The sequence below is a fragment of the Aythya marila genome (assembly GCF_965140915.1).
Source record: "Aythya marila genome assembly, chromosome: 8".
NCBI classification, from domain to species: Eukaryota; Metazoa; Chordata; class Aves; order Anseriformes; family Anatidae; genus Aythya; species Aythya marila.
Window position 1 is genome coordinate 22,276,889 of NC_139049.1, and position 14,564 is coordinate 22,291,452.

Consider the following 14,564-nt stretch of genomic DNA (forward strand, 5'->3'; position numbering starts at 1 on the left):
GGAGGGAGCGGGGTTCCTCCAGCCCCAAAACGCCCCGCTCTGCTGCTGCCACCAGCTGCCCACGTGGCAGCAACATCCTCGCTGTGGTCCTGCATGTCCCTGGGCCAGCCGCAGCAATCACAGCCCCGCAGAGATGCGGGCTGAGGTGGGGGGTCCCAACCTGGGGAGCTGCAGCCCCCCCCCCAGCCTCACCCCAGCGCGCTGCAGTTAATTGGGGCACCGCTCTAATCTCTACCTGCCATTGATTTCAATTCAGCTCCAATTTTCTTCTTTGACCTTCTCTCCTCCAGACCCTGCTCGCAAACAGAGAACAAATCCTCAAACATCCCCTTCATTCTGCCCTGAAAAATTCCAGCCTGCCCCCCCGTCAGAGGCTGGGGGTGGCGGTGACCAAAGCCTGTTCGTGCACCCGCTCGTGCCCGGGGACGAAGGCGCCCTCCCCACGTGCACCCACCTTGGCCCTGGCACGGGGAGGGAAGCGGTGATGCTCTGACAGCACCCAAACCTCCCGCTCCTCTCCTTTCACATCAAGGTGCTGCCACGCAGGGCTGGAAACAGGTTGAGATGTTACCAACTCCCCACATTGCTTCCTGCTGGCCCCACGGTGACAACGGGGGTGGCAGCCTCAGCCCCAAAGGCAAGCCGAGGGAGATGAGCCAGGGGAAGATCTCTCCTTCCCTGTCCCCGGGGCCACAGCTGGGGACACCGGCAGCACCCAGCCCCCTGGTGCCCCTCTCTGTGCCGTGATCTGGAAGGGGAGCAGCCATTCGGAAGCGGTTAGGATCAGGCTGCGACGTGCTGGCACAAACAGGCTGCAAAAGCAAAGTGCCGGCGAGATGGCCCCCAGCCACAGGCAGCAGGCACCACGGGCAAGGGGGGGAGAGATGCTGGGGGGCACGGGATGGCCGAGGCACGATCCCTCAGTGCCCATCCCTTCCTGGCACCCCGAAAAGGGGGGATGAATGTCAGCCAAGGAGCTTTTCTCAAGAAAGCGTGGATGGCAGCATTTCAGCCCTCACGGGGCCCTTCTTTTCCTGGCAGCAATTCACTATGTAAAGAGGCTGGATATTTATAATTATGCTCAAAGTGGCCACTTTGAAAATCTATATGTCTCTAGGCTCCCTGTACATCATAATGTCAAGGCTGTGAATGGAGGCATCCATCAGAGGCCTCACATCACAGACCTCGGAGCTGTGATAAACACTCGGGAAATGCTCGCTGCAGCCCGGGTCCCGCTGCTGCCTGCTGGGGACCCAACGAGGGCTTTGTAGGGTGCCCCCATGGGGACTGCTCCAGCAGGGACCATGCTGGGTGCTCGTGAGTTGCTGGTGAGAGATGGGGATGGGATCCTGCGGCCACAGCCTGCCTTCCCTGCTGCCCCTCGCCTGGCCCTGGGAAAGGATTTGCTTAGGTGGGAGCCAGCATCTCATCCCCATGCCCCAGTGCTGGGGAGGGTGTGAGCTACGGGGGCAGGACGCCCCCCTCGAACAGCAGCTCTTCTCTTGGCCTTCAGATCCTCCCTCGGCCTCAGCAGCTCCCCGATCTCTTCCGCCTGACTGAGAAAAACCAGCCCAGCGCTGGAGAGGTGGGGCCGGGGCTGTTCGAGGCAGGGAAACCGAGGCAGGGAGCTGGGGGCTCTTCTCCAGGACAGCAAACAGCAGAGCCGACCCCAAAGGCGTGATCCAGCCCCCATCGAGGTACCTGGGCTCCCAGGCTGGGGACACAAAGGGCTGTTGGTGTCACCCCCCTGCGATGCCCGCGGGAGGACGGGCTCGCTGCTCCCTGCCGGCGGCACGGAGCGCAGACGCGCAGGCTTCCCTACCGCTGCGCCCGGGCTGTTCTTAAAAATTTATTACTCCGTTGCAACATGAAAAATAAGACAGAGAAGTAATCATTAGTATAACTATAACTCCCCGTGCAATAGTCCCACTTGTAAATTGAGATTTATGATTGCAGCTGCCGATATTTTAGAGGCCGGTGCAGGCGGCGGTGGCAGTAGAGCCCAGCTCCGCGCTGCCCCGCCGCAGTTACAGTTTATCACAATCTGCAGAGATTATTGCAATGAATAATACACAACAGGCTGGCAGTGAAGAACTATTCCCGATCAAACGCTTCTGTAAACAACTGAATAAATAATATTGCTCAGCCCCTCTTTAGAGGCCTCGGAGGCCCAGGGAAATCTCTCATTACTCAGCAGGAGAGGCGGCGGGGGGCTCGGAGGGGCCACAGGGGAGGGACACGGCGACTCTGGGCAGGCACTGGGCATCCCGGGACTGGCACTTTCAGCTCAGACAGCTCCCCGTGACATTTTGTGGCAGGAAGGGAGGCTGAGACACAGGAGACCTGCTCAGGGTCCAGCTGCTGCCTCAATATGCACTGCCAGGGACAGCCACCGTGCTCGGACAGACAGCTGCCAGCCCAGGGATTAAAAGCCGGGCAGGTATTGCTGTCCTTGCTTCTGCTTGGCAAGATGTTCGGCGGCTCCTGATGTACCTGGGAGCCTGCAGGTGAGATGGCAGCAGGTACAGTGCGGTTCCCAGACGGACGCAGGGCATTCGGTGCTGTAACGGGAGCGGGGCCGCCGTAAATGTCAGTAAGTAATGCAACACGATCGGGAGGGTGCCAGCGGCTGCCGAAAGGGCACTTCTTCCACAGCTTGAAAGGATAAAGTTCAGCTCTGCAACCTTGGGTTCCCCCAGCTGTGGAAAGCCCTGACTGTGCCCTGCTGGCACCACACGTGGCCGGGCACGCTGCCCCTGGGGTGCTGGGTCTGCAGAGCCCCCTGCCCAGAGGATGCGCGGGGCGCTCAGCCCCGTGCCCGCCGACCATCACGCAGAGATGCTCCATCTGCTACCCGGACCCCGTGGTGTTTGTGCTCAATATCCTCACCGTGGGGCTGAGGACAGCCCATGGCAGGACTGTCCCCACCCTGGGGACAGCTGATGGGTGCTGCTGGTCCCTGCCTGGCTGGGGAAGGACAGGGGAAGCAAAGCGGAGAAGTTTGCCTCGCCGCGCCGGCTGCTCTGCCCACGCCTGTGTGCGCGCAGGAATCGGCTCCAATTAATCCCCCCTCAGCTCGGCCCGCCCGCTTCATTACCTCCCCTTGATGAGAACCATCAGTGGGGCCTGTATGATTTTGCTAATTAGCCTCACTTCGTTTATCATTTCCATTTTCTCCCAGAGACGCTCGGCTTGCTGGGCGACAGCTTCATCTCCCGCTGAAACAATGCGGCCCCTTCTGTGCCCGTCTCACTTAGCGCTGTCACCGCAGCCATTATGAAATTGGGGTTTCATTTACACACTAATTAAACATTACAGCTTGTTCACAATTACAACACGGGGATGAGGAGGTAACTAATTACTTAAGAAATGAGCTAACATTTATCTCCGGTTCCTCCCCCCAGCCCGCCGCCCTCCTCTCCAATGGAGATTAGAAATTGTTGTTCGGCGGCAGCCCAGCCTCTGCGCCTGCCGTGTCCCCTTTGGGGCCGTACCCATTACCTGGCCTCGGGACAATCCATCAGCCCCGAAATGGAGCTGGAAGGATGGGGCTGGGGCAACGTGGATCCTGCTCCGGGCTGGAGAGGGAAGGAGCTGGGGCTGGGGCTGGAGGCTGGCTCGGCACGGCGCTGAGGACACCAGCACGCCCTCCACGCTCTCTCCGGTGATGGGCAACTCATCTCGAAAAGACATTTTCTTCAGGGAGGAATTAACATTTAAAAATGAGAGCCATTAGAGTAAATACAGAGGGCTGTCAGTCGGCTCAAGAGGCAACATGGAGCGTGGGCTCAGGACTCAGGCGTGAGCGGGGGCAGACAGCCCTTCCTTGGCTGCTCGGGGTCGGGTGGCTGGCACGGGCAGCTTGATACCTGTTTGGCCTTACCAGGCTGGGTGACCTCGTCTCTGCTGAGCAAGTGACAGCCTCCTGAACAGGGCTGCCCCGTGCTTGGAAGAAAGGGGAGAAGAAAAAGGAGGTGGTGACCTGCAAGCCAGGAAGCGGGATGGTGGCAGAGAGAGGCTGGGAGAGAGGCCAGGGACTGGCGGTCAGGGACACCAGGGGCCAGGGACACCACCCGTGCAGTGCCTGGATGCTTCTGCAGGCTCGGGGAAAAAGCTGTGCTGCTGCAGGTCTTTGGAAACACAAGAGACTCCCCCCCATAAACAGCCCGAAGCAGTGGAAATGCAGCAAAAAATACCTCGTTCAGCACCCGGCAATTAAGGTTCTTTTGCAACTCTTAACCTGTGATTTTGAGACAAAGAATTTGGCCTCGGCATAATTTGAACTGCTAATTGCTTTCCTGATCCTCAGTCAGGGAACTGAGCTGAAGTCTGGGCATGAAAAAAAATATATAAAAAATCACCTTCCCCGAGAGGGAGAACATTCAGAGCCGCTCTCCGGGGGGAAGGGGATGCTCTCTTCTTCTCTTGAAGCAGCTTAAAAAATAATGATCAGGAAACAGTTAAGCAAAAGGGGGGTGAGCTGGTAGTTAAAAAAAAAAAAAAGTCGCACCACTTTATAATAATAGTAACAACTCATTCCCATAGTTTTTATCCTTCCTGTCTTTAGCCCACAAAAAAAAAAAAAAAAAAAAAAAAAAAAAAGAAACCCTAAGCTAAACTACTGACACTGGCTGGGAGCTTAGAACTGCCGCATCAAACAGAGCCCTTGAATCTCCTGAACATAATTGTGCTGCCCTCTAACCTCAACCTTCAATCAGTGCAGTTTAACTATCTCATTTTAGCCTACAGGACACACCCCTCTGCTAACTAGCAGCCATATTCTTCTCATTAGGAGGCTGCTCTGTACAGGAGCATGGAGGCAAATCCGTTGTCTCGCTTTTTCTCTCCCTCTCTGCCTCTTTTCGGTTGTTATCCGTGTGCTTCTGCAGGGGAAGAACAGGAGCACAGGGCTGTGCGGGTGCCGGCGATGGCCCAGCGGCCAAACTCCGAGTCCCCTGGCTGTGAAAATAAAGCCAGATCTCTTCTCCTTGGGTGGAAATGCACAGCGGGCGAGAGGAGGGCCCCCGTGACCCTCTGGTGGCTCTTGGAGAGGAGTCCTGGGGTCCTGGTCCTGCTGGGGACAGGAGGTGGCTGATGGGGACGTGTGGGGCCAGCACCGTTCCTGGGCAGGCAAGGAGCACGGGGCAACGCGGAGCCAGACGGGGTTTGGGTGCTGCAGAGCTGTTCCCATCCAGCAGGAAGGCTCACCACGGGCTGCCACGTGCTCTCCATCGCCGGGGAGCTCTGCATCCAGTCTCTGGTCACGGTTTCCTTCAGGCTTGAAGGGCAGCTCGAAGCCAGGGGAATGCCATGGGACGCTGCCTGTGCCAGCAGCTGAGCCGGCTGCATCCCTGGGCCACCTCCTGGCCAAAAAGGGACGGGAACTCTCTCCTGTGGGGTCACACACGCCCCGCTACCTGCCAGGACGGGGCACGGGATGCGGTAGTTTCGGGCCGAAGTGCCCACCTGCTAGCCTCCAGAGGATTGAGTCCTTCTGGAGCCCTTTGCTGTGGGGTTTTGTTGTGTTAGCAGCCCGCAGCAGGGCGTTACGGTGCTTTTTGTGCCCACACAGAGGGGTAAAGCACAGCCCCGGACGGATCCGTGACGGCTCGGTGCCCGTCGTCCCCGCACAGCGGCACCCTCCCCGTGCGGGCCCTGTCCCCAGGCCCTCTGCTGTTATTAACACGCCGGCGATTAACACCCTCCAAGTTCGTTATCTTCAGCAGGCCGCTCGGGACGCGGGGCGGCGATCCTTAAACCAATTAACGCCATCCTCGGCTTCCAGGGGAGCAGGAAGGAGCCGGCCGCGCGGAGGGGACTGTCAGCGCCGCAGCGAGGAGCGAGTCACGGGTCAGAGCGCGGCAGCGCCGAGGTGCCCGTTAGCTCTTAACGAGGCACGGGGGCAGCTGCCGGAGCTGCCTTCTGTCAGAGCCCTCCTCTCCATCCTCCCCCGGCCCCAGGAAGGGGAGAGGAGAGGCAAGGAGCGCCCTGAGGGGCCGAGCACCGGCACGGCCCGTGGGGAGGGCAGCGGTGCCCGTGCTCCGGGGCCTGCCCTGCCTGTGGTACGTCTCCCGCCCTCGTGCCAAGCCCACGGGGAGCACAAAACCGAGTGCGAGGCTCAAATGAGAGCCACAGAGCATGGTGCCATCAGCCCCAAAGCCCACAGGAGCTGAGCCCCAAGCCCGCTGTGCCATCACCCCCTTGCTGGGCAGTGCCGGGCTTGGGGCTGCTGCCTGGCGCTGTGCGGGGTGCGGTGGCACCCCCCAAAAGCCCTGGATTTACCCCTCCATGGCAGACTGAGGTTTTACATCTAGGACTGAGCTTCCTCCTGGCCACCACGGCCCAGGACAGCCTCGGTGCCCAGCCTGAGACCCCCAGGACCCCCAGGCACCATCACCCCGCTGCGCCCGCCGAAGGCACCAAACTTTCCTCTCTTTCTTTCTTTCTTTGCTCCCTCTTTTTTTTTTTTTTTCCAGCAGAAGTTCTCTCTGAGCGAAGTCTTTCGGGGGAGGTGGAGAGAGAGTAGGAAGCCAAAGAGAATCATCTTGCTAGTCAAAGCCTTTAACAACTATTTTTAATATCAGGCAGAGGAACAGGATTTTGAAATGAAACAGCCGGTGCCTCTTTGATGGGCGAGCTACAGATCTTGAAACAAGGTCCATTCCCTCCTCCTTCACTAACTAACAGCCATATTTCTCTCATTAAAGACAATCTGGCCGTATTTTCAAACTTCTTAACAAGGCGATCACCGTAATTTGAGATTTCTATTATCCATGCTCCTATTACAGCAGTCTTTTAAGCAGCTGGCTTTTTTTTTTCTTGCTTTCTTTCCCCGACTTTGTCTCTCCCCTCAAACTGCCATCAGTGGTAATGACGTGCAGGAAACAAGAGCACCAAGAACCAGCTTTTTTTTTTTTTTTTCCTTTTTTTTTTTCCTTTTTCCTTTCTGGTACTAGCTTGTGCAGGGGTAGCGAGAAGGAATAAAATCAAAAGCCAGATGAAGTTTGGTTATCTCTTATCGCGAGTTTGGGTTTTAATCCGCCCAGGAGCGCAAACGAAGCCCCGGAGCCGCCGTATCTCCCCCGTCCATCGCAGAGCCCCCTCCCCAAAGCCCCCCAGCTCTGTCCCCTTCCCGGCCGCAGCCCCCTCCCTGCCCCATTAGTCCTTGGCCGGGCGCTGCCAGATGGATGCAATTTGCATAATATCACCGGCGGAGGCTGGCGGATCAGCCGGGGTCAGGCTCTGACATCTCCAGCACAGTCTATCTCCAAGTGCTAATTTGGACTGCATTGATCTCTCTTTCTGATTTCTTTGTCATTTACGTCTGCGACGGTTTGACAGGAGATACAGAGACAGACAAGGGGGGAAAAGGAGAGGAGGGGGGGGGGAGAAGGGGAGAGAAACAAAGATTGTAGTTACAGATGTCTTTAAGGGAAAAAACAGATTAATCCAAGGACTCCTCTGAGGGTCGCAGCTTTGAAACATCCTAATTATCCTATTCTTATGAATTCCTGTACAGACTCGGAGGGGGGTCTTGTCAGGGAACTCGGGGGAATGGAAACTTGTTAAATTGCGGCGGAGCCTCTCCGGCTGCCTGCTGCCCCTTCCCCTCCCGCACCTCGCAATGGCTTCTTGTTAGGGGCACCCCATGCCCACCTCCGACGCAGCTCTCCTTAGAGGCACATCTGCACAGCCTGGGGAAGGAGCCCAGCCCGGGGCAAGATGTTTGCAGACAGGAGGAGCCGGGGCACAAACCTGCTGGAGCCTCCTGACGCAGCCTCCAGCGTCCTGGCAAACCACAGCCGCCAGCTCCATGCTGTCTGGAGGGATTGGGGAGGCTGGAGAAGGGCTGAGGAGGATGATGAAGACCTGGAGAGCAGGGCTTGATGAGAAGGTGCCACCACGGAGGGGCAAGAGCTGCTGGCCTGTCCCCAGGGTGCAGGTGCGCAAGGGCAGCCTGGGGACACTCTCCAAAGACACCCTCCAAAGAGCCCTTCCACGGGAGCCCCACACAGAGAGGGGCTGGCAGTGTATGCTCTTAATTAAAACATTTATGTTCGTTAGGAGGAAGCTCTCCCCTCCCACAGGTAGGAGAAGACAAGCCACCATTTAGCTTCGTCTGGGACGCGTCACAGAGAGACACCACGGCACCAAAAGGATCCACGGGGAAATCAAAATGTCACTCGGTGTTTTACGCCGCTCCTTCCCATCGAAAAAGCTCTCTGCAAAGTTAATGATCTTCCCGGGCCTCCCACCTGTCACGTGTGTCTCTGTCTGAGGCCGCACCGTGGTGCATGGAAATGCTGCTTGTTCCAGGGGACGGGTCCGAGGCGGCGCACGGGGTTCTCTGTGCTGCAGGTCGGTTTGGGTCTGCAAGCTCCTGGGTTTGGGGCTGGCTGATTTGTACCACGGAGCAGCTATAAACGCACCCTCCATCAACGCCTTGCTCCCCGCACACCAACAAGGGCTTGGGGTGATACAGAAAATGTATCTGAGAGGTTTTCCATCTGCCACTGGGGAGAGGAGCCGGGCCAGAGGCCGTGCAGACCTGCTCTCCTCCCCAAGGGGGACAGTCCCCACCGCTGGTCGGATGTGTCTGGGGACAGCCAGAAGTGAGAGGGGACAGGAGCTGGGGGACAGCAGCAGCCCTGCCAGCCCAGACACGCCAGACATCCCTCTTCAGCCTGACACTGGCACTGCACACACCTGCTTCCAGCCTGAAGCTGGGGGCTTGTGCCTGCCTCTTGCAAATCCTGCACGAGCAGCAACCTCCGCTGCCTCTCCCTTGGTTGGGAGGAGCGCACGGCATCGCGTGGCATCGTGTGGCATGGCACGGCATCGCCGAGCCACACCAGGGCTTGTCCCAGGCAGCAGAAGCCCCGCAGCCCGTCCCAGCCCCGCCAGCACACCGGGGAGATGTGGGCCGGCTCCTGCAACCACCCCTGGCTCAGCGGGGCCGGGCGAGCGCGCGATCAACTTTCGGCTGGGTAGGACGGAGGGGTGAGTGCAGTCAACACAAACACTCAATCATCCTTCCTTTCTTTCTTCTGTGCCTCCTTTGTTAACTGCAGGAAACAGCTGAAAGACCTTGAGTTTCCCATTGTAGCGTGTATGGGAACAGAGCTGCAGTGATCAGAACATACCCCCCGCTGCTCCCAGGGAAAAAGGGAGAGCTGAATCTTTTCTAAAAAGGGTTTACGATTAGAAGAGTGTTCTGTCACTCTGGCGCGCAGTAATCCACTGCGCCACCAAGTCCCTTCAGAGAGATGTCGAAAACTTAAATGACTGAAAGCAAAAGAGCCCTGGCTCAGGTTCCCAGGCAGCCAGACATCCTAATTATCTTTAGATCCACTCCCACATGGAGGGGAGAGAGCACACAAGAGTAAAAAAAAAAAAAAAAAAAGGAAAAAAAAAAGAAATAGAAAGAAAAAGAAAAGGAAAAAAAAAAAAAGACTGTCACATTGCTTTTTTCTTTTTTTAAAAGCTTGTCTCTGCTCACTGCTTTTCCAGCTGTGACACCTCTCACGGCAGTTAATTAGAATCATGTCACCGCGTTAATGTGCTCTGACTGGACTCTGACAGACGCGCGTCCTCCAACCGGCCTCCCCGCTCCTCCTGCAGGATGTAGGGCCCGGCACTCGCAGCGGGACCCTGCCACCTGTGTGCCACCCCATTCCTGGTCCCGTGGTCCCACGGTGCAGCCGGCCGGGTCCTTTTGTCGGGTCCCATCCTGCCAGGACACTGAGCCTCGCCGCGGCACCCACGTCCGCTCCACCTGCTCGGGATCCGCCTGACCTTTAGCAGCGCTAATTCGGAGTGACACCACTCATTTGGTGACATTTCTGTTGCTTTTTACTTAAGTCTCTTTTAATTATTTAACTCGGGGTCTTTCCCCTTTTGTCTCGGGCTGCTTGGGAGCGGAAGCCCCAGGGTGTCCGGGGCAGTGGCCCCGAGGCAGGTCCCTGCTCCGGAGCGAGCCCTGTGCCCTCCAGCTCTTGGCACCATGGCACAAGGACGGTGCTGAGCACGTGGCACCGCTCCTGGTAAGAGCGTCACCTCCTCTGAGAGCCAGAAGTGGGCTCTGCATGCTCCATCCCCCATTGTGACAGAGGGGAGAGTCACAAAATGCTGCGCCCATCCCCTGGGTCCACCTGGCACAGAGGGTGGGTGGGCACGGGGGGCTCGCAGCACCCCCGCAGCAGGAGAGCCAGGAAGAGGGGGAAGGAAATCAAGCCAACAAGAGGAGGCTGAAAGAAAGCCGGCGAGCTCCGAGGACCTCTCAGGGCGAGGAGAAGTCTCGTGGGCCACCCTCCCGAGCCGGAGCTGAGAGCCAAAGGCCCCCATTAGGGGTGCCCGCCACCGCACTTAGCGCGCGCAGCCCCCGCGGGCGGGCAGGGCAGGGCAGCAGCACCCCGCAGGCGCCCGCCCGGCTCCCCGCGGCGCTGGCAGCCCACGGCAGTTAATTAGAATCGTGTCACTAAGTAAATGCGCTCTGACTGGACTCTGACAGCCGCTCACCTATGACACCGGGGGCCAGGAGACAATCCACATCAAACTAGCGCAGTGTGACCCTTTTAACACAAAGAGTAAACTCACTGCGCATCGAGTTGAAGCTCATTAAAACTGTCTACTCTGCGAGCATCCCATTAACCTCGCCGTTAAAAACACGCAATTCCTCTTCTTCTTTCCGAGGCCTAATTAATGCTCCGGATCAGGAACAATATCACACCCTAACCTTCCGAGATTTCCAATCAGGAAACGAAAAGAGAGAGACGGGGCCGGGAAGGCGCCGGGTGCTTGCTGGGTCTCTCACCGCAGGGGCCGCTGACCTGCCCAGGCAGGAGGCTTCTCCCTTCTCCCTCGGCCCCATGGCACAGGGAAGCGGTGAAGCCCCGTACCGAAGCTGTGAGCAGGACCAAGCTGGCACCATCCCGAGCCCGTGGGCTCCTCCTGGCCAGGACCCTCCTGCTGTGCCTGGCAGGACCGAGCCCCCTGGCCTGGGTATAATAAGGCTTGGATGTGTGCTCCTGGTCCGTCAGCAAGAGGCACAGCAGCCTGGGTGACCTTGTTCCTGAAGAAGTAAAAAGAAAAAAACCCAAACTTGACATTTAGAGCTAAATGGGAAATCCTAATAATCTGCACGTCGAAGTCTAAACTTTGAAGGATCAGTTAAATTTCATTAGATTCGAAAGAGACCAAGAGCAAGGGCTTTAGATGCTGCTCCAACCCACTGCAGGTGGAACTGGAGAGGAGAAATGAGGAACAAACTTTCCCAGCAGCGGCTTCTTCTGCAGATTTGGAAACTTCTCCCTTGTCTCGGTGTGTTTGCCCTGCAATAACTGGCTCGTTCGGAGCCAAGAAACAACAAAGGCCCGAACAAAACCAAGGTGTGCCTTTTATCTCTTCCACAATCAGAAAAACAAGCAAATGTAGGAGACGAGGAGACTAACTCTAAGCTCTTGAAGGGGTGGTTTCCAGAAGCACTTGTTCAACTCACAGCCACTGTTCTTACTTTTGTTTCACGCATCTGGAATCGTTAACAAAAAATATGAAATGCACTTTTCCTTCTAGGCTGAGCGTATGCAAGGGAAGCAGTATTTCACTAATAAACATCATTTAAACGACCTCACGGGTACTTGAGATACTTGGCATTCCAATTTCCATCCAAAAGCGCAACAAATCACATCATGAATAATAATTTAATCCCCACCTCTTGAATAACAAACAGTAACTCACTGTTTTTCTAATGCAACAATGATCTAAAAACCCGGACTAAAGGCACGTTATGTAACAGCACTGATCAAAATAAATGCAAATACGATATTTGATGTGTAAAAGGACAACGAGACTTAACACCTGGGCAATGGTAGGGAGAGCTGAATGTGGTTTGATAGGTGCTGGTCAGTAAAACTTGACCTTTCTGCAGGAAAACGGATTAAAAAAAAGTGCAAAACCAGAAGAAAATCAATTACCGAAAGCAGGTGCCCTGCTGGCTGATTTAAATCACAATTAAAAGCTGTGATTTCAATCATTCTGATTTGTATCAGTCCCTGCAACTCCACAGAGAGGCCCCGATGTGAGAACACGGCCGTGTCGGTGTCACCGCACGGACCCGGTGCCCTAACCCTCCCCTGTGCCTTGTCCTTCCCAAACCCTGCCACCCGAGCCCTGCTCAGCAGCTTGCTGTTGCACTCTCACAGCCTATTTCCCATGGGATGTGGCCCCAGATTTCAGCAGGGTACACCACGAGCCCTGCCCGCACACGGCAGCTGGGCAAGGTGAGGTTTCCCTACGGGATCTGGCAGGGCACGAAGCAGAGGAGAGGAAGCACAGAGTTAGGAGAGGTCCCAGAGGCTGCGAAGAGCCCAGGTTTGGAGCAGGTATCTGCAGAGCCAGTGAATCGGGGAGCGAGGTGAAAATAAAGCAATGCACAGCCCGTCAGGCGAGACCGCAAATTTACATCTTGCTTAGAACAAAAAAGTGGCCACCCACGGCAATTTTTCTACCGGATTTGAAAGGAAAAGCCCATGTTGCACATCCCTGAGTCGGGAAGTGATGTGGCCAGGAGGCCGGTGTCCCTATAAAACGCCAGGCACGGCAGGTCCCCAGCCACCAGCATCACCCCGGGCCCTGTCCCAGGAGGGATGCTGAGCTCAGCCTCTGCTAAAGCCACCAGGCACAGGAGGCCAGCGGCTGCTGCCTCCGCCACAGGCAGAAGATTGCAGACAGCTGGGGCAGAGCTGCAGACAGTCTGCCCGTGGCTCACCCCATAGCAGCCAGGAGAGCTCCCCCATAGAGGAAGCCTGGCAGAAACGAAGCAGCAAAACCTTCCTAAAGGGCTGGAGCGGGGAGGGACACGAGCAGCATCTTCTCAGCTCCATCAGGCAGCGACACCTGAGCAAGACCACGGCGCTGAGATAAACGCGGGCAGAACCGAACGGCGGACAGATGATACTCCAGAGCTGGGGACAGTTTGTCAGGGAAGGGGATGACAGCAACAGAGCGCTCTTGCCATAAATAAAACAAGGAAAGATGAGACACAACACAACCCTACATCCCCCAGAGGGACCTTAGGGAAGGTCCAAGCCCCGAAGCAGGACGGAGCACCCAGCTCCTGCAGTCCGGGCTCCCTCTCCGTCATCCCCCCCGACGTGGCACACAAACAAGGCAGATCTGCTCCCAGGCAAGGAAGCAAATTTTAATGCTACCTCCGTCAATAATGCAACCAGATCCATAGTTCAAAAGGAGCTTGCTAATTAAAAGCTGGTGAGCTTTAAATAATTCATCTCCGTAACTTGGATTGATTGGAGAGTTTAATGGTTGGAGTCTTGAAACAATATTAAACAGCCTCCTCGAGGCCCAGGTAGCAGGTGACTTTTCCAAGTAAATCTCACCTCCTTGCAAACTTTGACGCTCTGAAGTCAGAGCGGATGAAGGGCCGGGAGGCAGAGGGAACGGAGACATGAGAGGGGCGAGAGCGATGCCGCCCTCTGGGGTGCAGCCCAACGGAGCTGCTCTAGCCCCCCGTGCCCCGTGCACGGAGCTCCTGCTGGCCCTGCAGCCTGCTGCCTGCTACAGCCCCTGCTCCGAGGACCACAGCACCCAGAGGAGCTGGAGCACCAGCCCGTTGGGGACAGCCCCTGCCCAGCCCACACCTCCAGCACCCCTGGAGGAACCGAGAGCCACGATGTGCCCCCCATCCATCCCCTGATGGGTGTGGGTACAGCAGGGACACCGCGGGCACGTGCACACCAGTGTTCCCCCTGGCACATCTTCTTCCCTCCCAGCAGCTGAGACCCTTCGGCTGGCTCTCCCCACCCCTCCTGGAGCAGCTCTGGGAGCTGAGGTGCCCCCCGAGCCGCAGCTGCGGGGCCGGGCAGGGCGCAGGGCCCGGTCACTCACCTATCCCGCTGTGAGGCCTCCCTATGTGCTGTAGGTTCAGTCCTTTGTTCATGTCTAAGAGCCCGTTCTTTGGCCAGCTCCCCATGGCAAAGCTGTACGCCTGCAAGAGAGAAGCAGAGGGTCAGACGGCGGCACAGGGAGCACACAGGGACGTTTTGGGGAGCACCCCGCTGCCGGCAGCTGCCTGTGTTCAGCAGCTCCTGGGGCAGGAACGGGTCTGTGACCCCGATATTCAACACAGACCCATCCTGTGTAGGATCAGCAGCCCCCATGGTCACCTCCATCACGCTGGGGGCTTGTCCTGCCCGTCCCTGGGCTGCTCCACCGTCCTTCCACCCTCCCTGCTGCACCACGGGTGGGCTGCCCAGGGCTGAGCTCAGGACTCAGAGGCTTTTGGAAAGGGGTGGCCGAGCCCGGGCTGACCCAACCTGCAGCCCCCTTACCCCCCAGCCTCCCCTTTCCTTTCCATCCATCCTTGGGTCCCCCACACCGGGAAAAACCCCACCAGGCCCCCGTGCTGCTCACCCCAAGGCACAGAGACACAGCCTGGCTGGAGAGAGGGAGCCGGGAGCGCGGGCAGCACAACCCCAGCGGACAATGCAAACGGGGGAAGCAGCCAGGCCCCTGCACTGCCCCCACACCTGTAATTAGGGGCTGCCAGC

The 14,564-nt window shown here is 57.4% G+C and overlaps 1 protein-coding gene across 5 annotated transcripts in view; it reads right to left on the reverse strand.

The window, feature by feature from the left end:
- ERI3 (ERI1 exoribonuclease family member 3) overlaps positions 1 to 14,564 on the reverse strand; it is a 110,171-nt gene that overhangs the window by 16,854 nt on the left and 78,753 nt on the right. For all 5 annotated transcript variants that reach the window (XM_082766347.1, XM_082766346.1, XM_082766345.1 and 2 more), the window contains exon 7: positions 13,903 to 14,002. In XM_082766347.1, coding sequence (XP_082622473.1) covers positions 13,903 to 14,002 — 100 coding nt within the window. The remainder of the gene's footprint in view (positions 1 to 13,902; positions 14,003 to 14,564) is intronic.